This window comes from Trichogramma pretiosum, unplaced genomic scaffold (assembly GCF_000599845.2).
Source record: "Trichogramma pretiosum strain Unisexual culture from Peru unplaced genomic scaffold, Tpre_2.0 scaffold10, whole genome shotgun sequence".
Classification (NCBI taxonomy): Eukaryota; Metazoa; Arthropoda; class Insecta; order Hymenoptera; family Trichogrammatidae; genus Trichogramma; species Trichogramma pretiosum.
Window position 1 is genome coordinate 21,916 of NW_019641652.1, and position 26,316 is coordinate 48,231.

Here is a 26,316-nt window from a genome sequence, read left to right on the forward strand (position 1 = left end):
AAACAACAAAAAAAAAATTCATGAGCCTCTGATTTTCCAAGATAACTACATCGAAAAGTAAATAAAAAAATGTCGACTTACCGGCTGAAGTGACCTCGCTGATCAGATCCATGTACTGGGTCTTGGTGGTGGGCAACGCGGGCGACGGCATGAGGTAGTCGTCCTCGTCGATCGGCAGATCCAGCTTGACGCCGCCCACGGAAGCCTGCTGCTGGTGATGCTGCTGCACCGCGGCTTCCGCAGCGAAGCCGTCATCTGTCACGTCACAGTCTGATAAATGATACGACAACGTGTACTCGCTGTTGTTGACGCACAGACGACTGGACGTCGTCGACGTGGGGTAAAAATCGACGAGACACTCACCTCTGACCATCTTGAGCGGATCGGAGCAGTAACGCGTGCTGCCGTTCTCCGAGATGGCCGACGAGCCGACGCCGCCGCCGTTGACCTGCTGACCCGCCGCCGCACCCGACAAGCCGTTGACGCCGCTGCCCTGGTGGCAGTGGCCGTTCGGCCGGCCGTAGTGCGACCTCTGCAGGGTATTCGTGACGCTCGGGTTGGCGCTGCTGACACCGGCGACGATCGAGCCGTTGGTCGAGCCAGCAGCCACCGCCGCCGCCAGCTGCTGCTGTTGGGCCTGGGCCTGGGCCTGCTGCTGCATGAGCACGGCCGTGCCGTACCTCAGCAGCTCGCGGTCCCAGTTCTGCTGGTTCTGCATGGGCGTGGGCGAGTCCATCATGGTGTTGGTGCTGCCGCCCGTGAGCGACACGCCGTTGGGCCAGCACGTCTTGATGGGGGTCGCAGGTGGCGAGCCCGAGCCGGCCGACGTGCTGTTGGACAGCAGATTGGGCGGCAACGGCGCCCGACACTTGGGCTGCAGGTACTCGTCCGCGTCGACCAGCGCCTCGGGCCCGTCCATGGACGAGGCCAGATTTTTGATTATCTCCTTCTCGTCCTGCATCGTGTACGCCGGCAGCCTCATGTACTTGTCGCCCTTGATCGCGAGATATCGGCCGGGGTCGCGCGACATCTTGGCGAACTCCTCGGCGAGCTCCCTGAAGCTCGGCCTCGACTCGGCGTCCAGCATCCAGCACTTGATCATGATCATGTAGACGTCGATGGTGCAGATGGCCGGCTGGGGCAGTCGCTCGCCCTTCTCCAGCAGCTCGGGCACGTTGCGCGCCGAGACGCTCTCGTAGGGCCTACCGCCGTACGTAAGCACCTCCCAGATCGTCACGCCGAAGGCCCACACGTCGGACTTGTGGGTGAAGATCCGGTGCTGTATGCACTCGAGGGCTAACCACTTGATCGGCATCTTACCGCCCGCGGCTTTGTACTGCTCCTCGTTGATGTCGAGGAGCTTGGCCAGACCGAAGTCGGTGATCTTGACGCAGTTGCCCGTCTGGACCAGTACGTTGCGCGCTGCCAGGTCGCGATGCACCAGGCGGCGCTCCTCGAGGTAGGCCATGCCCCGAGCTATCTGCGTGCACCAGTTGAGCATGGGCTTGGAGCCGATCTTGTCCTTGTTCGTGCGCACGAAGTCGAGCAGGTTGCCGAGGGGCATCAGCTGAGTCACGAGCATCATCTGCGAGGTCATGCAGACGGCCAGGAGCTGCAGCAGATTCGGATGCTCCACCGAGGCCATGATGTAGGCCTCGTCGAGGAACTCCTTGCTGGTGTTGGCGCCGCTCGTGTCCTCGTGTAGGACCTTGATGGCCACGGGTATCTTGACGTTCTCGCCCTCGGGCACCCAGACGCCCTTGTAGACGTTACCGAAGGCGCCGAAGCCGAGCTTGCCGCCCTTGCGCATCTCCTCCTCCTTGATGATGCGCAGCTTGGCGAGATTGGGTTTCACCCCGGTCGGCCTCAGCGGCTCGTTGTCGTCCAACCCGGTCATGGCCATGGTCATCTTCACGGTGTTCTCCTTGGCCTTGGCACGGAGCCGCCACTGATACATCATCAGGCCGGCGAAGGCCAGAAAGATGATGACGAAGATCCCGACGCCGCCGAGGATAGCCGGTTGCAGCTCGGTATCGAAGGCGAACGCTCGCTCCTGCGAGCAGTAGATCTCGCCCTCGTTCACGGGGAAGTTCTTGTGCGGGAACTCGGGCGGGCAGGCCTTGGTGCAGTTGAACAGGGTGCTGTTGTCCTGGCTCAGATCGTTGCTGCTGCTGCTGTCGCTGTCGAGGAAGACCTTGAAGTTGCGGCACTTGGTGCAGTCGGTGCTGTCGGGTCCGTGGCAGCCGAGGCACTCGGCGTGACAGGCCAGGCAGTTCTGGGTGCCGGACTCGACGTAGTAGTCCGCCGGGCACTCGAGCTCGCAGTGATGGCCGCGCTTGTACTTGACGCACTCGAGGCAGACCGTCTCGTGGGTGCCGTAGCCGGTGCACTTGGCGCAGCCCTGATGGCACATGCGGCAGATCTCCTTGCCAGCCAGTGGCTTGAGAGCGCCTTGTTCCTGCGAGCTCACCCACTCGCGGAAGTAGCCGTCCGGGCAGACCTCCTTCTTAGGCAGGCAGCCCTCGGGCAGCTGGGCCTCGCTGTTGGACGACATGATGGCCTTGTCGCAGCTGTGGCAGCCGTTCGGGCCGATGTTGTTCTCGGGGCCCTCGCAGCCACCCACGCAGTTCTCGTGGCAGGGTTTGCAGACGCCGCCCTCGTTGTACTTCGAGGAGGGACACTCCTTGACGCAGAACGGGCCGTCTCGCACGTGCTTGCAGCTGACGCAGTGCTCGGCCGATGGCCCCGTGCACGTGCCGTTGCACTCCTCGTGGCACGGCATGCAGTTCTTGCTGTCGGCTTGATAGATTCTGCGAATGAACGAACGATCGATTAATTTTCTTTACTTATTCGAAATTTGAGGATGTGTTAATAGTTAAAAAAAAAATGCTTACCCTGGGGAGTTACAGTTTTTGACGCAATTGTTGTTGAGCATGAAATTCTTGCAGGACAGACACTGGTGCGCTCCGGGACCCCAGCAGCCTTCCTCGGAACATTGCTCGTCGCATACCAAGCCCTCTTTGACTGTAAGAGATCGAATTAATAAGTTACACAGCTCCAAGACTTTGAATCAATAATTATTAGTTAAATATAAATTAATACTCACTGCACTCGGTCTGATTCTTGTTGTTGGCCAGCAGGCTCTCGTGCTCCGGCGACTTTCTGATCTTGTCCCAGTTGATGGTGCCGGCGTAGCACAGATCCTTGTTCTCCAGTATCGCCACCGAGCCCGAATTGATCTTCCTCAGCGAGCTCAGCTGCAGCGACACCAGCGACGTCTTCACTATGTACAAACTGGAGAAGTACTCGGTCAGCGCGCGACCCCCTATCACCTCCAAATTCCTGAAGTACGAGAGATTTTTGAAATTCTTGTCGTCGCCCTGGATATTGAGATAGCCCGTGATCTCTTTGAGCGTGCTGAAGACCTCGAGGCGGTCGGGGTGCATGGGCTCGAAGCGCGAGCCGAACGAGCCGTTGTTGGAGAATATCTGCTGGTAGCCCTTGAACGTGTGATCGAATATGCTGATCGAGCCCTCGATTATCGTGCAGTCCTTGAAGCTGTCGATGTTGCCCGAGTGCACGGTCTGGTCGCCCTGGCAGGTCTTGGGACAGGAGCCCTCGCACGGCACGCACTCGCCGTTGAGCGCCTTCTTCTTGGGCGGACAGGATCGCACGCAGGCGCCGTTGTCCTTGAGTAGATGCTCCGGGCACTTCCTCACGCAGGTGGCGCCGTAGGCGTACTTGCCGTCGGGGTTCACCTCCCACGAGTAGGTCGTGGGGTTGTACTTCTGCATGGGCGGGCACTCCTGGGTGCAGACGCCGTCGTCGTAGAAGTTCTTGCAGGCCAGACAGTCGGACTGTTTGGGACCGACGCAGCCACCGGCGCAGAACAGATGGCAGCACTCGCGCGGATTGGGCCCGAAGCAGCGTCCCTGCCAGCACTGGGGCGAGCAGTTGGTCTTGGAGAAGCGCTGACAGTTCTCGGGGCCGTCGCCCCAGCAGCCCTGCTCGCAGCTCTTGTCGCACTCCGAGCAGGATCGCTCGGGCGTCGTGAAGTTGAACTTGTAGTTGTACTTGCGACCGGGCCCGGTGATGATCTCGTCCCAGTTTATGGTCTTGATGTGGCACAGATTGTAGTTCTGTATGACCCCGACGCTGCCGTTCAAGATGTCGCGCAACGCCGGCATCTCCAGATTGAACATCTGACTGTTCATGACTATGAGGGCGAACTCCTGCTTCTGTATCTCGACGCGGAAGAGGGTGCGACCCCGAATGATTTGGAGGCGGGGCAATACGACGCGGGGCACGTCGACGTGCGAGATCAGGACGTAGCCCGTGACCTCGCGTATGTGCTGGAGAAAGCTGAGATCGTACTCGGGGCTCTGGAGCCAGGTGATCTCGAGATTGCCGTCGACGTAGGTGCAGTTGGTGTAGCGGTCGCGCAGGTTGCGGTAGTGGTGCTGCTTGTTCGACGGCACCGACAGGCGGCCGTTCGTGCCGATGCATACTGCGAACACAAGACAAAAACAATAACAGTTAGTATGAGGATGCTTATTATCGGAGGAGAGAGAGACAATAACAATTTTGAGATTTAGAGCCAACTATTATGTAATGTGTGTAGGGTATAATATAATATATCTCATTAAGCTTTTGCTCGGACTGTATGGATGTGTACGTACGTACTTGTACGCGTGTGCGCAGCTAATTAGGCAACCGGTAAATGTGTAGGCGTATAACGCGCATACGATCGTATATACGTTGTCTTGATCTACGGCCGGACATAATAACGGACTTCCGAACTCTCACCTCTCTCGGATGCTGCTGCATATGTATGTGGTTCGCGATTAAGGGTGTATTTAGCTCTTTAACAACCCGAGAGATGGCTATTATAAATTAGCATTTCGGAGACCTCACAGCGATAGTTGTATGTATGTATAAGTGCGTCTGTCCGAAGGAGACAATCGGATTTTCGACGAGATGGGACAGTGATCGATGTGGGGCGGTTTCTTTCTTTAGCTGCTCCTTTTCTTTCTCTCTCTTCTTCTTTTTGCCGAAACGACGAGTATAATCCGATTATATGTAAAAAAAAAAAAAAATTTGATGCGCTAAATAGCGCAAACAGTTTTGAGGCGATTCAGTGTAAGCGTGAGTGAGTCGCAAAACGATAAACAACAGTGTCTGACGTAATGAAATCGGCATCAACTGATTCGGTATTTCTTAAAATTACAATTAAAAATCCGCCTTGTTTCTATTCAAAAATTAGTTTATTTTAAACTTGAACATTGTTTTAACAATATGAGATAGAATATGAGGGTAATATTACAAATGAAATTATTATTATTATATATTTTATCCGCACGTGTCGCATGCAAGTGTAACACTACTATTATAGTATATGTACGGTAATTACGTGAGTTTTTAGAGTATACTTTTGTGCGAATTTCTTTCCACAAATATCACACGCGTGCCTTACACCTTTGTGCACGGAATCAATGTGGTTTCGAAGATAATTTTTTTTCGTAAATGTCTTTTGACATACATCGCATGTATGCGCGTATGTATAAGCGAAACCAATATGCAGCAACATAATGTGATTTTTGAGTCGATGCTTCTGGCTGAATTTCTTTCCGCAAATATCACACGCATGAGTGATTTTGTTGTGCACCGCGTCGACGTGGATTTGAAGATGATCCTTTCTTGAGAATATTTTGGGGCACCTATCACAAGCATACATGATGCCATTGTGCACCTTGTCTATGTGCTTTTGGAGGTAATCTTTTCTGGCGAATGTCTTTTGGCACGTATGGCATAGGTATGTGACACCATTGTGCAACATATTGATATGGGTTGTCAGACTAGACTTTTGAGCAAAAAATTTTTCACAAAGAACACAGTAAGGTTTCCGATCATTATGCACTACACCCAAGTGTTTTTTGGGTCTATGTTTGTTGTTAAACATATTTGGAATGCTTTTTTTCTTTTGGACAAATTCACCGTCGAAATTTAGATTCGATTCTTCTACAACGTCACCAATAATTTCTTGTTTCACTTCCTCCGTAGGTTCTACTTTAATTGTGTTAACTAATAAATTAATGTCGGGTTTGACGTCTTCAGATTCATAAACTATTTCCATTTGATCAAGTTCACTTTCGTGATTCAAGTGACATTTTTGAAGAGTATAGGTCTGTTGAAAATTTAAAGCTTAGTGAGAATCTTCTTTACTAAAACAAGTAGGGTAAGAGTCCTAATTACTGTGCCCTAAACATAACCTCAATTCGATTATTGTAACTTTGGACTTTATACGGTTAGACACAGTAATAAGTACACCTAACCTACATCGCCAATTACAAATGATAATTAGATCTTACTGAATTTTCTTCAAGCAACGGCAAGAGATGAATATTTTTAAGATCGGTTGTCTTGTAAATTGTTTCACTGTAATTTTCAGTGAGCGACTCATCGCTGGGCTCCTCTTTTACCCTGACGCCGTAGTTAAATAAATCGTTGCCACGATTAAACAACCACTCTTTTACTCTGAAATAACTCCAATATAATCAAGTATTTTGTTTCGCTCTCTTTTTATGATTTCGAACATATAAAACGAGAAATTACCTAACAGCATAATTGAATAAACCACTCGGCTCCATATTTCTTGCTTGGCAATTCGTCAACAACTAATCCCTCAATGATTGAGCGAACTAAACTATACGTGCGTTAACTGGCGAAGAGCCGATTGCACAGAGCCGCTGTTAGTTTTGTTGTTTACGTCGTGCAGGGTAAGCACGACCTCTCGGTGTGTTATCCGGTTCGCGGTATTTTGCCGCGAGTGCCGTAAACTGTCGCGCTGTGCAAAGACACAACTATTCAAAATATAGCGAACACAGCTCTATATGCTCTTCCCTGGTTTTTTCGTATTTTGAAATTTCGAAGTTTGACGCGAACGGAGCAAAACCAAGTTGATAAAATTCTATTAGAAGAATTAATATATTGTTTATTCTGAAAAAAATCGAGGAATTAAAAATAATTCTACGGTACGTGCGAAACGCACCTAGAGAGAGCTAGTTCACATAAACGCGAATGGAAAGGATTGCGATGTAGATCGTAGGAACATATACACACGAAGCTCGTGTGTATAAAGTCATCCATCATATCGCATAATCATTCATCCATCGGCTGGAAAAAAAGGAGGGAGAGAGAGCAAAAGAGCGAAGGATTTGCCTTGCACTTCCGGTCAAACGTCTATGTTATATAGCTCTGCGCTTGTATATAGTAGACGAAGAACAAAAAAAGGCATCCATATAGCCAACGCAGGAGAGGCCGCGCGTGCGTCTTGACCTATGGCAAACAAGCTCCGACTATAAAGTGCGTATATATAGTCGAGGCGAGTCCTGCACACACACACACATATATAATATAACGAGAAAGAGCCTCTCGCATATATACACATGGGAGAAAGCCATGTGTGCGCACGAGGCTGGATATATATACAGATAAAGCGAGATAAAGGCAATGGAAACTTTAGGTATATCTACGCACGCGGGATCCACCCACGAGAGCAAGAAAGAAGATATATATACACGCGCGCGCTCAAATAGAGAGAGACGCGTACAGGTACAAAAACATACACACACCAACGTGCGAACTATTATATAGCTGTGTGTAAGCTAGCGAACGCGCAAAATAAGTGGGCGAATGACTTTTTCATTTCTGCGCGACCTTTTTTTTATTTATTTTTTTTATTGAAAGGAATCGCCTCTATGAATAATCATATTTTTATACTATGTCTGTAAGACGTAGTCACATTATCGGTCAATTAATAGTGTGACTTTCACAGCTAGTCGTATATATCACATACGGAAAGGAAGTCGTATGGATATAAAATATATATAAGCCACGCATTTTTATTAAATATACAGTTGGTCGTCGTCGCGTGAAAAAGAAAGGAAAACAAAAATATAAATCAATCCTCTCGACTCTAATTTGCTTTCTCGTGCGTAATGACAGTCGCCGCGGCTCATACAGACCACGCGATAATCGGCACTCGCCGCTTAATACGTATTAGAAGAGAACGAGAACAAAGTCTCGTTGGTGCTATATAAATACTGCGAGCAAAGGTACTATATCGTCGGTGCAACAACATTCGCATGACCCCCGATGGTATAATACGTGTATGCTATGCACGATAACGAGACGATCTCGCGGCGCTGCAGAGAGCAAGAGGCCATTAAGAAACTTGTCGCCTGCAGGAGATCGTCCGCGCGGCTGAGCGTGTGTAAAATACGTTTGCATATCCTCTACACACACATACGTATGTACGCGTTCATAGGTCACAGATATAGGCGCGCGTTCATTACGCCGTGTCTTCTAGTTTGTGCGCTGCATTGATTTTTCTGCCTCGCGTTTTTCCTCGCCGGTGATTTATCATCTCGTTGATTAATTTTTGATACAATGATATAAGTATACGTATAGCAGCGAAATTATTGAATAGCAATGTTTACTCAACCTACATCCGGCCTATTTGTATGTTTATTGGCTATTTAAAAAAAAAAATTCAACGACGATTGAGCAACTCTCTCTCTCTCCTTTTTTCTTACGAGCGCGACACATCCGTTTCGCATACATACGTATATAAGATAGTTATATACCGTAGTATAGTTGCTCAGGTATACAGACGGCGTCGAAATTTTCGAGGTTCGCGTCTTCTATACGCGGTGCTACTACTAGCTGTACAGAGAGAGAGAAATTATTTTATAGCCTCGCGCGCGTATAGAGACACGAGCATTGCTTTTTTATGCTAATATTACGCATAAACGTATTTCTAATGTGCGAAACGTCGAATTTATTTCGCCGCGCGCAATACACAAGAACTTTCGTGTACCTGTACATATACGTATATTAACGCTCATTACCCCGGCGATCGACGCAGACACACTCTTGGTGCCTTAAAATTACGTATCGAAGTATAAACGCGAAGAGATCGGGGCTCCTGCGTGTGTGTACGAGTGTCGTATAATTACGCCCGGGCCTCGATAACTTTTGCAGCGCGAGAAGCAATTTACACTTTGTACTCTGTACTCTGCTGCTGCTGCTGATCGCATCGAGGAGCTCTTTTTATATAATAAAAGGGGGCAGCATCGCGCGCGCGAGTGCGCCCCGATTTTTCACTAAAACGATCTTTCTATATACGTGTTATACCGTTGTGCTGCTGCTGCCGCTGCGTTTTAACGAGGGCCGTATATATCCCTCAAACTGTCCGTCGTTCGCGATATTACTTACACCGAAGGGTTTTACTCTCCGAACGAGAACCACAAGGTTTTATGCGCCATGTATACATTATACGTATGTATGTGTGCACCGGGCGAAGACAGCAGCAGCAGCAGCGGCCGATTCGAGAAACAAAGAAAATTCTTGTAAAGCACGAGCCTCGTCCGAGCAGGAGCAGCAGCAGCAGCCTCGGAGTCTGATTGATTCTCCGAGCTACCTAGTACGAGGAATTTCTATCTCTCTTGTAACTTTGACGCGTATATAGCTCTATATACGCGCGTGTCTCTCAAGCTGCTGCTCGTTAAAATTTATACATTATTATATATAGGGAAAATTCGATATACATTTCGAAACCTTTGGCGTTCAAAGGATCACAGCGCGCGAGAGGCCTAATAAAATCGATTTGGCATTCCTTCATTCATAATTCTTATTTTTTACAATGCGGCAGATGATTCAGTGCGCGCGGCTCGAAAATCGTAAAAGTCGATATTTACGCGCTCGCACGACGTATAAACCTTTCTCTCTCTCTTGTTTTTTTTTCTTTACACTCGCGCGCCTATTCGCACCGCCAAAAAGTGGGCGCGAAACGATAATTTTTTTGTTCTTTCTTTTTAGCTCTTACGTCGGTCGTCTCGTTTCTGCTGCGGCACATAGGCCGCGCGCAGCAGCTTTCAGCTGGTATGGAGGGCCATTACGGCTGCAGCGCGCAATATCATAAGTATTATCCTTCCTCTCGCGAGAGGAGCGCATCCTTTTAGACTCGTAAACATCGATACGCCGCGAGGGTCTTGTGCTCCGCGCGCATATTATGGTTTTGTAAATGCGCCTAAATGGCCTCCGCTACACGTGAGTACGGTTACGGTCACGAAGGTGGAGTCGCCTCACGCTCGGTTCTCTCTTTCTTTTTCTCTCTACTGGGTATGTATAAAAAATAATATTTTTTCTTCTCTCTACCCGCCATAGTAGTAGGTAGGATAGGTATTCACACATATATAATATATATTGACTAATATGCCGAAGAAAGAACGCGCAGAAAGAAGACAATACCATTATGTGTGCTGCTCTTAGACAGAACATAATGAATAGAAATTTGATATTTTTGCATATTATTGTAGTGTATACGGCTTTTCTCGGTATATAAACTCGCAGCGAGACGAGTTATTTCTCTCTCGAGGTCTATTTTTCGGTTCGAAAGTACATATCTCTCGGGTCGCAATAATATAACCGACTGCAGAAATTTTTTAAAACTCGATACATTGGCACCCATATAATTCGCGGCCAGCAGCACCCCAATGAGAAAAGAAGATGAGAAAGAGAGAGAGAGAGAGTGAAAAAAAATTACATACGTCGTGTCTTCGCGCCAACTCTCGTACGTATACGCTATATACGTGTATGCGAGCGCGAGCTTTAAAACCTACGCAAATCATATAATACCCTCGAGGCGACCGTAGGGGCCCTCCTCACGTGTGTGTGTATGTGTACGCGGCATCTAATGTGGGCTCCAAATCTTAGAGAGGGTTTCGAGCGCGGCCTCAAATGAGAGACTACGCGAGGCCTATAGGTGCGAAATAACCATCGGCCTCTCTCTCTCTCTCTTTCTCTGCCCATATTATACGAGGATGAAAAAATTAAGAAAAAAAACAGTAACGTTCCAACTGGTGCTAAGAAGATGGACGCGAAGAAGATGATGTGTATAACGCATACCCGTGTATGTATCACGGGCATGAGTGTGCGAGCTTCGAACACGACCGATTCGAGAGAAATATAATATAAGCGAATCGCGACTCTGATTTTTTTCTTTTTTTCTTTCTTTCTCCCAGTACCCAAAGATCGTAAAATTGAAATTAAAAATTGTGACTATGGAAAAAAGGTATATTTGTAACGTGTGTATATAACGGTCACAAGCTCGATCGTCAATTAAACCGGAGTGTAGTTTATTGGTCTCACGCCAGAGCCAGTCGATTCCTTAATCTATTTCACGCGCGATTTTTATTGGTCTCTTTATTCGATCTTTATTTTTTTCGAATTCCTGCGGGAAAAAGTCATCGTCGTCTACGTCTGATCGACGGGCGCCTATGCTATGTAATTTATTAAAGTCGATAACGCGTCGCGCAATAATCAAAGTATGTACATACTTGTGTGTGTGTACGCAGCCCTTCGGACTCGAATTTTTCCCGTTTTCTCAAATAAGTCGTTGGATCGTGCACACACATACGTACGTATTATATTATTGCGACGAGTCACGCAAATATGCCATATTCTCTCCGGCCGCGGCAGAGAGTTTATATATTATTACTTCGCGCTTATAAGTCAGCCAATGATTATCGGTCGCGCGCGTTGGCGACTTCAAGGACGCGCGCGATTGCACTTATATATTATGCTGCAGCAGCTCGAGCGATCCTTCAAGGATGACTGTTTAAAATGTGTGTACTACACGTAAGCGCATAACTTTTTTCTCGGTCTCTCTCTGCTTTTTATTTTTTTGAACAAATCCGATCTCGTGCGTTACGTTTTTCTGAGAGTGCGTTGCTGAAATATCACGCGGGTACTGTATACGCATTTTACGCCAAAAAAAGAGACTGCTGCGTGCGCCTCGTTTTTACTCCATCATTTTCTTATCCCGCACTTCGCCCCTTCGTCCATCTCGCGTTGAATATTTTTTTTTCTCTCTCTTGCTCTGTTGTTCTTTCGTGCGTTGCGCCTCGAGCGACTCCGGAGCACGACTGTGCGATTATCAACTCTCGCTCGCTCGAAATTCCACACGATGAGGATCGAAGGTCTGTTAGGTAGGGATCGCCTTAGCGAACTTTCTCGTGTCCGCTTAGTAAATCAGAGACGCGGGGATGATAATAAAAAATCATCTCGCACCGCGAGAAAGGAGAAAGAGGTAGAAAATTGAATATACGCTTCAGATAGAGGATGGAGCACGTGTAAGTACGCGTGCTTTTTTTCGTTCGAAAAAGTGTGCTGTACGCGGTACGCGAGTTTTTCTGGCGAGTAATTGAAAGAAACACCGGGTAATAACGCGAGCGCGAGCCGACAAAAACAAACGGCTTACACGTGTCTTTTTGCATTTCCAAGTAATTCAGCCGCTTTTTATAATTGATGTTGCTTGCGACGCACAAAAGGAAGACTCGACTGTATACAATATCGTGTATGACAAATGGTCGAAAAGCTCCGAGTCAGATTTTTCTATGAATATTGTAAATACTCATTACGCGCCTGTATTTTCTGAACATAATGGCGATTATAATGGTCAACGAGTCAAAAGGAGATAATTACTCGGCGCGAACAGGTCCGCGCGCACCTTTCTTCGCTACAAAGGCGCGCAGGCGAATATAATTGTTCGCGGGTCTCTCTCGGAACTGACGAAAAGCGTACATAATACATCGGGTAGAATTTAATGTACTTTTAATGCAGCATCATACTATCAACGCGCGAACCGAGCCGAGGTGGTGAATACAAGAGAGACTCTCGGAGTCGACGCGACTCTTTGTTGCCTGCGAAAATCGAGCCTCGCGCGAGAGCTTAATTGGAACATTCCACACGCGTACACACACATATAGACCAGCTGCTGCTGCTGCTATTGCGAGCGAAAAATTTATATACAGGGTGGGGAATAAATATGGAAACCCCTGGAAATTTCGCAGAATAAGTTGGGGAAAAAATCGAAAACCTCATATCCGACGTATTTTTTCACGGGGAATCCAATGGTGACCTTGAATTTGACCTTGAACATGTCCTTCAAGCTCCAGCGACCCAAAAATCGATTTTTCAAATGTAACCCCCATTTTTTATTGCAGATTTGAAAAGAGCACAAAATTTCACGTCAAAATGTATGTTTTGTTTTTTTTTTTCAAGGTCATTTTAAGGGCGTTACAGACGCAAATAAAACCCCAATTTAACCTAAAATTAAGTTCAAGTGAGGGCTTTTTTTCTAATTGTACTGCCTCCAAAATGACCTTAAAAAAAAAAAACAAAACATACATTTTAACGTGAAATTTTGTGCTCTTTTCAATGGTTACCTTCAATTTGACCTTGAACATAACCTATACTCTACGGTGAACCAAAAATCGATTATTCGCACGGTGACCCCCATTTTTTATAACAGATTTGAAAAGAGCACAAAATTTCACGTTAAAATGTATGTTTTGTTTTTTTTTTAAGGTCATTTACGAGGCGGTACAATGAGAAAAAAACCCCTCACTTGAACTTAGTTTTAGGTTAAATTAGGGTTTTATTTGGGTCTGTAACGCCCTTAAAATGACCTTGAAAAAAAAACAAAACATACATTTTGACGTGAAATTTTGTGCTCTTTTCAAATCTGCAATAAAAAATGGGGGTTACATTTGAAAAATCGATTTTTGGGTCGCTGGAGCTTGAAGGTCATGTTCAAGGTCAAATTCAAGGTCACCATTGGATTCCCCGGGAAAAAATACGTCGGGTATGAGGTTTTTGATTTTTTTCCCCAACTTATTCTGCGAAATTTCCTGGGGTTTCCATATTTATTCCCCACCCTGTATAAAATATCCATCGTTTGTTAGCGCGAGAGAGAGAGAGAGATTGACCTACCCGCTCGCGGCTCAAGATTTATATACCATACACGCACACATAACGCATTTCTTCGTTAAGGATCGTCGCGCGCGCACATAGCGCAACATTCGTATACGGGGTGTTCGCGCGCGCTCCGGACAATTACGTGGAACTTTTTTTAATTTTATATTTATATCGCGAGTGTGTGTGCGACTTTTCGTAATCAATCATTTTTACACTACAACGTATACGCGCTTGTAATTTTCAGTGTACCTCTCGCGCAGGTATATGTATGTAACATCTTTTAGAATCGAGCGAGAAAGAGAGAAAAAAGGACTTGTTACAATAATATAAAACACGCTATATGGCGAGAAGAGAGAAGATCGAGGCGGCATGAAAAGAAATACCACGTCACAGCTCGGCCATCTTCATCGGCATTTATCGATTATATATTATGTATAGCTGTATGCTGCGCCGCGCGGCGCAATCTGAAAAATCATCCAAAAAGATAGCGTGAACTTCTCCATCATCTCTCTCGCGTGTATAAAACGTGTGTATACAACACGCGTTGCGCAAAAAAAGAAATGCCTAAATTATCGCCTTTAATGATCTCCATCTCTCTCTTTCTCTCTCGGTCGATAAAGGTACATTATGAAGAATCGAGGAGCTAAAAAAAACCATCCACCCGAGGAATCTCGTTAAAAAATACTACGCTTTTGACTCTTCTTCCAGGCAGCTGTCTGCTGCTGTTGCTGCTGCTTTTGTTGCCTGGGCATTGTCCGGCGAGATTCTCTCGCTGTACATACCTACACCCGCGTGCGCAGGGCTAATCCCGTATTTTTCCCTTCGCATCGTTCCCTTTTGTGCAGGCGAGGGACGGACGTCAGAGTAGAGGATGTATCATGCGCGTAAACGAGAGATAGATCATACACCGAGAGATTCCGGGTATATTATATAAACGTAAGGTAGCAGCAGCGAACTCGACTTTTAGGGAAAATATTATTTTTCGGATGTATCAATTTTTTTCGACATTTTTGGCATCATGGCTCATTGTCGCGATCTTCGTGGAAAAAAATATTACGCACGTGCATCCACCGACTTCGCGTGCACCATAACTATGCTCTCAGCTGCTCTCTCGGGTTGATGATTTCGTAAGGCCTGCGCGAGGATTTAACGCATGGTAGAACCTGCGATATGTGCGTACTTTCTTACAAGCATATAGCGATCGATGTTATTATTAATTGTCTCGAGTACATAACTCCCAATTATTCGCTCATTTATCATTTCAAGAGAGAAACGTTTGTACCCACTTCGGGCAGAATCGACGATCTGTGTACATTATCGACAATGGGCATCATCGCGCGGAATCGGCTAATTTCAAAAAGTTGAGACGATGACGTCCGAAAGGATCAAGAGGAAAAAAATGATTCATCGAGAAAAAAAACTGAAATAATATCGATGTACTTTCAAGAACGCAATGGATTATACACGAACGATCTCCGCGACGCGTCGACGCGTAAATTTATATTATCGATCGGTATCGAGGATAAAAAAAATCCCACCCGGCGCGCGAGTCAAACACCTATTGTACAAACAACGCGACACGCGAAATCCAGCCAATCTCGGTTTTAACATTTATATTTTCCATCTCGGGTCGCGCGCGCGGGTGAAATATCGTTATTGCCGATTCTCAAAGCGATCGTAACTCATCGACTCTTGTCAATGCACTGCTCGTTCGCACGTACGACAGCTCAATCTCCGCAGGAGAATTCGTTAGTATTATGCAGAATGGGTGAGTGCAGTGTGTCCAGTTTTTCGTGTCTCGAGTCTCCACGATATTCGCAATAAAGTCGACGAAAATTTCCCCGCACACGCACACACACGTGATATTGCGTAAAACTCGATATCAACCTGTTTTATCGCGTATACAATATAATAGAAAAGTGCACGACGCTCGTAACGTATTTATAGATCGATCGCGTGCGCGCGAGAGCTGAGCCGCACAGAGTGAAAGAGATTATAGAAGGCAAGTCAAACAAATGCGATTGCCGATCGCAATAGATATATAGGTACACCCATATAATAAATACACGTAAACGGCTTTAAACAACAACAACAACATCAACATTACATAGATAAAATTCCGATCTCTGTATACGACTTTTCTCTCTCGTTTCCTCGATTCGATTTTTTCACTCGAGATATCTCGAGATCCGCGATGATAAATGCAGAGCGGCTGCTACGTACATGTCAAAAGCCGCGCGCAGCATATATAATACATTATATTACGCCTGTATATATCTGCGGACGATCGATTACGAGCGCCACCCAAGTCGTGCCGAGCAGCGGCAGCGGCGCTGATTACGATCGTTTCGTGCGAGAGAGGTGGTGGTGGTACGTTAATTGAAACTATCCCCGCGTCGTCCTGCGATCGTCACGGTATTATAATTAATTACGCATCCTCTCGGGCTCATCCCTTGGACTAATTATTATTATTATTACGATTGAAAAATATACTCGTAGCCCCCTAATAGGCGAGCATCAATAATAAGTTGGCTATGTTTGCATGACGAACTAATGGGGCGCGAGAGCTGCTTTTCGACGTATAGTATTTTAAATGGCCCGCGCCAATATAATTGCGTGAGAATGGCAGCGCTCGACGAAGCGGGTTTTCACCTGTGAAAGTATATAACGCACGATAAAAGAAAAGAAGGTTCCAACGCACGAATTATTCGCGCAGCCGAGACAAACGGCTATTAAATCACATGATCTGCAGCGAGTCGAGCTGCGGCCATTGCCTATATCAACGATATCGTTACTCCTTTTTGCTACGCATAGCATATAATGACTCGTAAAAAGAGCTGCGAGGCCTCGTTGTGGGTCACGCCTTTATTATCTATAGGCCTTAATGGACGTCGCGAGCTGTGGTCTCTGCTGTTATATATATCTCGTGGTAGTTTCACTTCCTGCACCCATAGATACAGCTAGGCTCTCTGTCTTCTGCCTTTTAGGCGCGCGACAGCTCCCGAATAAATACCTCAATGATAATATAATTCAATGGGATAAAGAGGCAGGAGAGGGAGGGAGAAATTATGTCGAGTGCGTGGGTCGTTGTTGCGGGGAACGAAAAGGTATGTGTATACGTAATTTGTCTCTTTAGACTACTGGACGACGGAAAATTTATAAAATCATTACTCGACTTTGGACGCTAATTTGACCATTCGTTGATGGTTTTATAATTTCCAACGCAACGACTTGTGCAGTCGAAAGTCTCGTTTCACATTGATGTATATGTATGTGTACGTCAGAAAAAGCGTAACGCAGCTCTTCAAAGATGGCCCAACCTCGAGAGGCTGCTGTCTTTGAAATGTTCTCATTACGTTCAAATTAGAGGCTGTATTACAAATCTAATCATTAGCATTTCGTGTAAAAATGACAAGATTTGAATTAATTAGCAATGAATATTATATATATATGTACCAAAACGTGTGTCTCTCCATTACAAGGGGGGCAAGTGACTCATTAATATTGATTAGGTAAAGAAGTAAAAAAAAATGAAAAAAAAAACTTCTCTTTTTCGTCCAATACTCACTATACTTACTCTTGCCTTTGACGAATTCCGAATTTCGCTCGGCGGCATTGTTGCTGTGATGATTGTTGTTGTTGTTGTTGTTGTTGACGTTACTGTGGGCGATATTGGTATTGCCGCGTATCGCGACGGCGCCACCACCATTGCCCTGGCCCTTGTGATGCTTGTTGGCATTTCGCTGCTTGCCGGAGCAGTCGGCGACGAGTAGCAGCAATAGTAACAACGTCAACAACGACAGGAGGTGCGTTGACTGCCTGGACATTATTACGTACGCGGCGGACGCTCTGCTGGGGGGCTGCTCATGCCTCCCGTGGATGCTTTATCTAATGGTTCCTGGATCGTAGTAGTAGCTGCTGCTTGTTGGCCATGATATTTGCACACAGGACACACGCGCGTCAGCTCTGGTTATCAGCCATTTTCGTCTGTGGACAGAAAGAAGAAGAAAAAAATTAGATTTCGAGAAACTTTCTCGGCTCATAGAGACGCTCGTAACATATTTCTAACTTATAATGTATTTCAACTCGCGCGGCGCGTTAATTTCGAATATGTCAACTTGGCGGCGGCGACGAGTGTCGCTTTCACGCTCCGCTCGAGCTTTAATGAGTAATTTGACATAAGACGCTGTACACGTACACACGCAACAAGGGACATTGGTGATTCGAATGGATTTCCTCACAGGATTATTTTTTTTTTTGTTTTTTGTTTTTTGTTTTTTAATGAAAAATGGTACGTATACGCACTCGAAGCGCGCGTCATCCTCGTCGTCGTCGTCGCGGGAGTTACAATTGGCATGTACACGCATGTTTCCGGAACGTTTCAAGGATAACGAAATGCGAACGAGAGACGACGAACGAAGAAGAAGACAATGCTCGTGTCGTCTCTCGCGCTGATGGGGAAAGAAGGAGAAGTCAGAAGAAGAAGAAGAAGAAACAGCAGGTGTCGGAGAGAGAGAGAGTCTCCTCGATGTTGTTGTTGTTGCTGCTGCTGCTGCCTCTTTTTCCTCTTCGTCTTCTTATTTTCGTTAAAAAGGCCTTTGTCCGCGTGTATATAGTATACAACTCGCACTCCCGCTAAGAATCGCGAATTGGCTCATTTCGCCAACTCGAGACTGATTGAAGCGCGTGTATGTATCGCGTTTCTCCTTTCTCAACTCATCTCTCTCCCTCCACTACGATATTGCATCTTCGAAAAATATCATTTCATTCCCATATATATTCTCGTGAGTATACGTATTTTATATAATATAAGTATATAAAAATCCTTGAAAGTCAACCGGACTCTATATACTCGCGAATCCTTTTCGTAAATTCACCCCGTGTGCCTGTGCCTGTGCCGTATGTGCCTCGGCACGAAAACGATCAGCCGTCGCGATAAAAAGCCCTTTGGCTTTTTCATATAAGCACAAGAGAGAGAGAAATAAAGCATGCCGCGCGCATCTCTCGCGCACGAGGTACATTAATCCGACACAAGTCGCCAGGTAAAGGAGAGAGAGAGAGAGATAGACCCCTTATATACATACATATATAACCCCTTTAAGACGACGACGCGACGACGCTTGATAAATGTGTATATATACGCGGCCAGAGAGTCTGCTAAGACGAAGAAGCTGAAGAAGAAGAAGGAGTAGAGAGAGAGATCGAAACGTGGCTTGGATATAAGACTCAAAAATTGTGCATAAGACCGGTTGTTGGTTGGCTGCTGCAGCGTAGCGCATTCCGTTCCGGTTCAGAGCCATCACACATACACACACGGACACGACTAACACGAGAGCGAGAGATGCAGCGTATATATTATAGGAGCGCATATAATGTATAACATATAAACGCGTCGCTGTGGCTGCTGCTGCTGCTGCTGCTGTGATCCCGATGTTTAATTGAATGTGATATTACATGGATATAATATAGCCCATTGTTTTTTTGCTGCTGCTGTCCTGACGACGACGACGAGAGCGAGGACAATTAATCCTCATGAATAAAATAAGAGCTATACGCGCTACTCGGGTCAGGAGTAGAGAGAGAGTATCATTTATCGCGCCGGACTACAACGGCAGCGATTGCATCAATCATTCGGGATCCGTTAATTCGTAATCGAATTTCGTGTCCTCTATACGATTATATATTATATGCATTTTAATTATCATAAAAAAACATGCACCTCGAGAGCTATATGATCGTACCGAACGCAACAACAACGACACAATGGGATCTCGTATGATATTCTCGTTTTGCGCAGCAGCACTACATAACACAGCACGAAGGTCGTCCTCGTCGTCGTCGAGACTCAAAGAATCGGCTCTCTCGGTTTTATACATGTATCATCGCAAATATCAAGCTCGGGTACTGTGCTGCACGCTCTCTGCTCGTCGTGACTCTTCTTGTGTGTGTGTGTGTAAAACCCATGCTGTGTTTCTGCTGACTTTGAAGCTTTTCCGACGCCGCCACTACCATTGCCGCACGACTCGCGGCGGCGCATCATCACGAAATTAAGATCGATATATATATATATAACAAACGTGGTGTATGTACGAATCGCGTGTTGCATCCCTATTGTTTCTCTTTTTGCTCTGGCTTATCCTCCCCCGTTCATATATAACAAATATTATTTAGTCACGAAATAGACGTAAATACACTTGTGGGCTGCCTACTGGAAAATTTTATACACTTTTTCATTCGCACTAGATATAAGCTTATAGTCGAGCGTGTTGCAGCCTCTAGCCCATCTATCTATCTCTCTCTTTCTCTCCACACCAAGAAGAAGAAGACGAAGAGAAAAAGAGAGAGAAGGAGGAAGAAGAAACTGCACTGCGGAGCCTCGGAGAGAGAGCTGGAATTTCACTGCTGCTGCACAGAGAGCTGCTATATACCTATCCTATCCGGGTTTGCGAAGGGAATCGACGAGAGAACTTTGCATCCTATATACGTACAACGCGGTCTATAAAGATTACAGATCGTGACCGGGGAAAGAAGCTTTTCTTCTTCTCCTTTGTGTATAGTGGCTTGAATGTAGTTTATTGCTTTATTTCGGATTGTACAATGGTATAAAAAATACATCGTTTTTCTTCTTCATGCGGTGTAGAAGAAGCGCTTCCAAAATTTCTTGTTGCCGAAATTTTCGCTGCTCGACATGGCGTAACGACCGGGCGCCTCGATGTGCAGGTACCTCAGGGCCGGATCGGTGCCGTCGACCGGTCGCCAATCGACGTTGATCTTCGGTACTCTGGAGCGGATTTTTTCGATTGAGAATTTGGTAATTACGGCAATGATAAATACGAACCCTTTATTGACGGCAACGGACTCCCACATGTCCATCAAGAAATTCGACATTCTAAAGTCGTTCGCATCGGCCGCCGGATCTATATCCGGATTCTCCACAACTAAATTCATGTCGTCCGTATGACAGACTCCGTAATCGTTCCTGGTCCTGCTCAGATGATCGCTGTAACTCTGACTAGCTCGAAACGAGTAATAGTACATGTAAACGGGGCTCCTGGTCGCCCGAGCCTGCAGCCTTATGCCCGCCTCGAAGCCGATCAGGTATCTCTGATCGGTCAGCAGCTCGATCAGATTCCAGGCCGTCTCCTTGGAGATGCTGTTATTGCCGAAGTACTCCTGTCTCGCCTCGCGACTCACCCGCGCCTGTTCGTCGTCCGACAGGAAGTCCGCCGACTCGAGCAGATACGGCGCTATGCGCGTCCATCGGGCGTCGAGCTCGCCGAGCAGATTCGCGTGAGGTGCATACTCTATACGGAAATTATATTAGCATGCGCTAGGCATGGCATAGCGGATTGACGCAAGCAAAAATAAGTATATAAGGTATAAGAATGACCTGCCGCGGGATCGCAACCCTCTTGGCTGACGGCGCCGTAAACGGCCGGCACGTCGTACGTCTCGCCGGGACTCTCCAGAATTTTCTTGGGCTCTTTGGAGATGAAGGGACGGGGCCCGTGTCTCTCTACCACCGGGGCGAACGGACCTTCCGGATTGTATTGCCAGTACTGCAATTAATAATGACGCATCCATTTCACACCGGTGTCTTTAGCGATCGAGCTCGTATAATAGTATACTTGAAACTGCTTGGTCGCGTTGGCCAAGTCGCGAGCCGGTACTTTCTTCAAGCAGTCGATCATCGTCCTGCTGCTGTCCAAAGAGCAACCGAATATTTTCCCGAGTTTTCGGGCTTTCTCCTTGGCGCGATGGGCGAATGCCCAAGGATTGAAGGCGGTCCCGCTCATGGCCACCGAGCCGTGAAACAGCCCTCTGCTCCAGGGCGACAGATGATGGTACTGTATGCTCGAGGAACCGGCGCTGAATCCGGCCAGGATAACTCGGCTGGGATCGCCCCCGAACGCGGCGATGTTGTCGCTCGTCCATCTCAGAGCCACGGCCTGATCCTTGAGTCCGAGATTGCCAGGCAGCACCTCGTCTTCGGTGCTGAGAAAGCCCAGTACGCCGAGGCGATAGTTGATCGTGACGAAGACGACGTCTCGATCGGCGAGATATTTGTCGCCGAAGGCCGTGCCGCTGGCGTACTGGAACGAGCCGCCGTGTATGAAGAAGATCACGGGCATTGGTGTCTTTTCATTATTGAATCGTCGAGGCACGTAGACGCTGAGGTAGAGACAGTCGTCGGAGCCCTGAAGCGAGTCTTTGGTCTCGGGCTGGCCGTTCGTTTTGGGTGGCACGTCGTAGTACTGGGCGCAGACGTCGCTCTTGCGCGTCGCGTTGACGATACCCGACGATCTGGGCCGATACGGCACGGGCTCCTATACGTATCGCAACGATCGTCATTGATCAAAATTTTATGGGAGTGATTTTACGCGCCTACCTCGAATCTGAGACGGCCCTCGGGTGGCTCTGCATAAGGTATTCCCTCGAACGCGGCGTACCTTCGGCCGAGATAGGACTGCTTGTAAGTGCCTCGGTAGACGACGCGGCCCACCGCTACTTTTGGATAATCATCGTCGTCGTCGTCACCTCTTACACGAGCGAGGCCAAGTAATATTAGTAGCGGTAAATGAAGAAACAACGATCGACTCATATCGACTGCCACGGGCCGAAGCGACTGATGGCGCGACCAGGAAAAAAAATTACGTATACGCGTGTGTAGCAGCAGCAGCAGCAGGCAGCGCAAAACTACGTAGAGTCAATTTAGATTAAAGCTCCTCGCGCATAATGCGGAGTAGTCGCGGCAATCACCTTGAATTTTCTACGATGCGACTATATATGCGTGACGCGCTCTAATCGCTCGACGCGCATGTAAGTACGCTCGAGACTACGACGCATTTTTGAGTGCAAAGATCGAGTTTACAGTTATTACATAGGAAAGTCATTCGCTCGATGCGAGGACAAATCGGTAGTGATCGACATCTCCTACGTAGCAAACAACAACTCGATGATGTCGTCGTCGCGACGAGACGAGAATGTCGATTACGGTTGCAATGTCGCTTTAAATTTTTCGTGATCCTAAAACTAAAGAATCAAAACGATCAAGGCGATTCGCGTTATACGCGCTTGCTTACGTGCATCGCGAAAAACCAATCAATCGCGAGCGATGCGCACACGTTTTATACATATAACTAGGGGGGACCCTGCACGAGCATATGCTTTGCAAAGCTCGCGTCCAAGGTTGTTTCTGTGCGCGGATCTCTATGGTGCTATATATATATTTCGTACAGTGCAACATCCTCCTCGATTCTTAGGCCTCCCTCCCACCACTAGCTCGCTGACTCTCGCGTGCTATATAGTGTGTATATACGCGCAGCAAAGAGGTAGAGAGAGGTAAGAAGATCCTTTTTCAACGATGGTATATACCGATAAAACCGAAAGAGCCAAACGCCGAGCTTCGATCGTGTTTCGCGGGGCAAGAGCATATAAGCAAGAGCGTGACGCTGCACTGCAACCAGCAGCAGCAGCAGCAAAGAGAGAAAGAGCCAAAGGCTCGCACACGCGAGTGTATCGGAGCGAGATGCAGCACACTGCACACACACACTATGTGCTGCACTGCACACAGCGAGCCCAAAGAAAAAAGGAGGAAAAGATTACTATCGCGGAGCGAGTTGGACTTTTCGTTATATAGGAGTATATATACGTATGAGAGAGCCGAGGCTATTTACCCCTTCGGAGCTCTCTTTCTCTCGGTCGGGCGCCTTATCACTTTTAGAGATTTTTTGCTCTCCGCGGCTCCTTGCGCTGCGCTCGCCGTATATATACGAGAGAGGAGAGCTGATACATACTTCTTCAAAATATATAGTAATAGGCTACCGAGTGCGTGCATTATGTATCGTGAGATTTCTCGCGCGCGCACAAATGCAATGTGTAAAAGCCCTTCATGACACTGTACCATTAGCCAACTTCACTTTGTACATTTAACGCACAAACGCACACACAACATACACACGTAGACGGAACGCGTATATTATAGCCTTGGAAAAAACCATCGTGTCATCGTCGTCATCCTCATCGTCACCATCATCATGGTCCGCTCAAAATTTTCAAACTCAAACGTCTCGGCCTAATAACAATACTTAACGTGAAAAATTCATCCGTACACACATCACCGTGGTATATAGTGAAGAAGAAAAAAACAGCCATGAATCATCTGAAGCAAATCATCGGCTCTCTTCCTCGCCACGTCGTGTCTCGTAAGTATTTAACGAAATATCGTCGTCTTCGAGGGACACCTTATAACCTAAATCGCGTATAGTCGTATGTTTCCTTGCCTCGGCGATCGGAAAAAAAAAGTAACCAACGACACGAACTCGGCGCGCCGTGTTTCGAATACGCAATTCGACAGTCCGCGCCGCGTCAAGGAGAAATTGACAAGCGCGAGTTTTATGCGAGTCTCTACTCCTCTCTACTACTTCCGTTCTCTTCGTATATGTAGATCCAGTGGGCAACGGTGGCGTGTCAACGTCTTCCGGACGCCTGGTCTACCGCTACTACCCGGCGACGACGGCGGTGGTCAATAACAACAACAACAGGCCGAAAACCGTCCAGTCCGACACGGTATTGAGGTCGTACTGCAGCAGCAGCGGTGGCAAAGGCAACGACGCTCGAGATGCTAAAGTGATTATAGCTTAATTCTCTCTGATAAAACTGCCGATTCAATCGATTGATTAATTTTTTTGTTCAGGATAAGCAAAAACCCGAAGCTGCTACCACTGCCACTCCGCCGCAGGGCAAACCTCCTCGTTCCTACGAGAAGATGATCGAAGCCTACGCCTCGGAGATCGAGACAATCAAGAGGCAGCAGCACAGACAAGCGTCGAGACAGAGGCCGACGAGTCCTCGCAACATCCTGAGCAAGCTGCCCTTCGACGCGATCATGTCGAATCTGACCAAGGTCGATCGTACCAAACCGATCGTCGGGAGCAACAGCAATAGAAATCCTCGAGCCTCGACGACGGCCAACAGCAGCAGGAGAGTATCGGCGCGCGAGCCGTCTCTCACCCCCCGTCGTCGAGTCTTGGTCGACAACAACAAAGATCAGCCGCCGCCACCCAAGAGGGAGTATTGCACGAAAAGCGGCAGCGATAACAATAACGGCGGCGAGGCAACGACGAGCAAGAAGACGACTCCGAAGCTCGTCCGAGTGGCCGACTTGAGGATCAAACTCGACAGATGCGAGAGCGCAGACGGATCGCAGCCGAACGAGGGCAAGAGGAGCGACTGCGGCAAGCTCAAGTCGCCCAAAATTAATACCTACGCGAAGATAGTCAAGGCGGTGGAGGAGACATCCTCGCAGCAGAGCCAGGAGAATTATGATAACGAAATTTCGCAAGCTTCGAGTTTGCCGAGAGCGAAAAATCTACCGGGCTGGCTCACCCCCGAGTACAAGTGGCAGAACAAGCTCAAGGTCTATCCCCGTGATCCGAACTACGACGAGCAGGACGAGGATCCGAGCTTGGTGGTGTTCGATCAGGACGATAATAACAAACAATCGTCGAAATCGAAGAAGGGATCCGAGACGGAGAGATCGGAGACCGAGGCGGCGAGGACGACCCGACTGAAGCGCAAAAAAACCACCAACATCGCCAAAGTCAAGCAGCACATCGCCGAGGTGCTGGAGCAACAGCAGCAGCTGGAGAAGGAAAAGTCCCCCGGCGAGAAGAAGGAGCAGGAGGAGACGGAGAAGCCGTCGACCAGGAGCTACAGCCGAGTAGTGGCCTACAGCAACAACAACAACAACGATTCGAGAAATCATAAGCAACAGGGAGGTGTTCTCACGACTCTGCTGCAGCAACCGACGAGGCTGCTGGTGGCCTGCGATCTGCACACGTCCGCCACCATCTTGACCGATAACAATAACAAAAAAGGCGGCGACGACCCGGACGACAGCGAGCTGCCGCCGGAGAATACGAAGCGCGAGAACACGATCGACCAGACCTATCGATTCCGACGCGTCTCCGGGACGAACAATCGCAACAAGTTCGTGCCGATCGTGAAGCGCGAGGACGGCACCCTGATCGATTACGGCATGACCGTGCCCACGCGCAAGAAGAAGCAGCGAAAGAAGTCGCCGCCTTCCGTGAGCAAGCAGAAAAAGAATAACAGCAACAACAAGCGCGGCAGTCGCGGTGGTAGTGGTGGCGGTGGTGCTGCTGGTGGAGCTTCCAACAACGTCGAGCCAAAAAAGACGGCCTCGCTGCCCGAGTGTGCGGCGGTGCCCGAGCTTCGGCTGAATCGCGCGACCAATCTCAGCTACATACTGGAGAGGGCGTCGGTGCCGTCGCCCAAGTCCAGGATCCCGAGGCTGCTCAGCCACAAAAACAACAACAACGACGCCAAGAGGAAGAAGCAGGTCGAGGAGGAGCAGAAGCAGCAACAGCTGGAGCTGGAGGAGGCGAAAAAGCTCAAACGATCCGAGACGCGGATCTTGGAACGCGCCACCTTCCCCGAGTTGAAGTCAATGATAGACATCGGTTCGAGCAA

General features: G+C 47.8%; 2 protein-coding genes across 6 annotated transcripts in view; both read right to left on the minus strand.

Annotated features, from left to right (window-relative positions):
• The window catches only part of LOC106648579 (epidermal growth factor receptor), a 166,342-nt gene that overhangs the window by 2,644 nt on the left and 137,382 nt on the right, over positions 1-26,316 (minus strand). Inside the window, exons 3-7 of one of the 5 annotated variants that reach the window (XM_014365560.2) lie at positions 17,390-17,808; positions 3,107-4,507; positions 2,895-3,024; positions 364-2,810; positions 82-255 (exon numbers count right to left, since the gene is read on the minus strand). In XM_014365560.2, coding sequence (XP_014221046.1) covers positions 82-255; positions 364-2,810; positions 2,895-3,024; positions 3,107-4,507; positions 17,390-17,648 — 4,411 coding nt within the window. In that variant the 5' untranslated portion in view covers positions 17,649-17,808. Of the gene's footprint in view, positions 1-81; positions 2,811-2,894; positions 3,025-3,106; positions 4,508-17,389; positions 17,809-26,316 lie in introns of all 5 variants that reach the window. The other 4 variants (XM_014365559.2, XM_014365558.2, XM_014365557.2 and 1 more) reach the window with 4 other exon arrangements.
• LOC106648580 (venom carboxylesterase-6) lies at positions 20,387-22,461 on the minus strand. The gene is made up of 5 exons (XM_014365563.2): positions 22,211-22,461; positions 21,450-22,148; positions 21,212-21,380; positions 20,660-21,125; positions 20,387-20,602 (listed from the first exon to the last, which is right to left on the minus strand). The coding sequence occupies exons 1-5, from the start codon at positions 22,421-22,423 to the stop codon at positions 20,449-20,451; spliced, it is 1,701 nt and encodes a 566-aa protein (XP_014221049.1). The 5' UTR covers positions 22,424-22,461; the 3' UTR covers positions 20,387-20,448.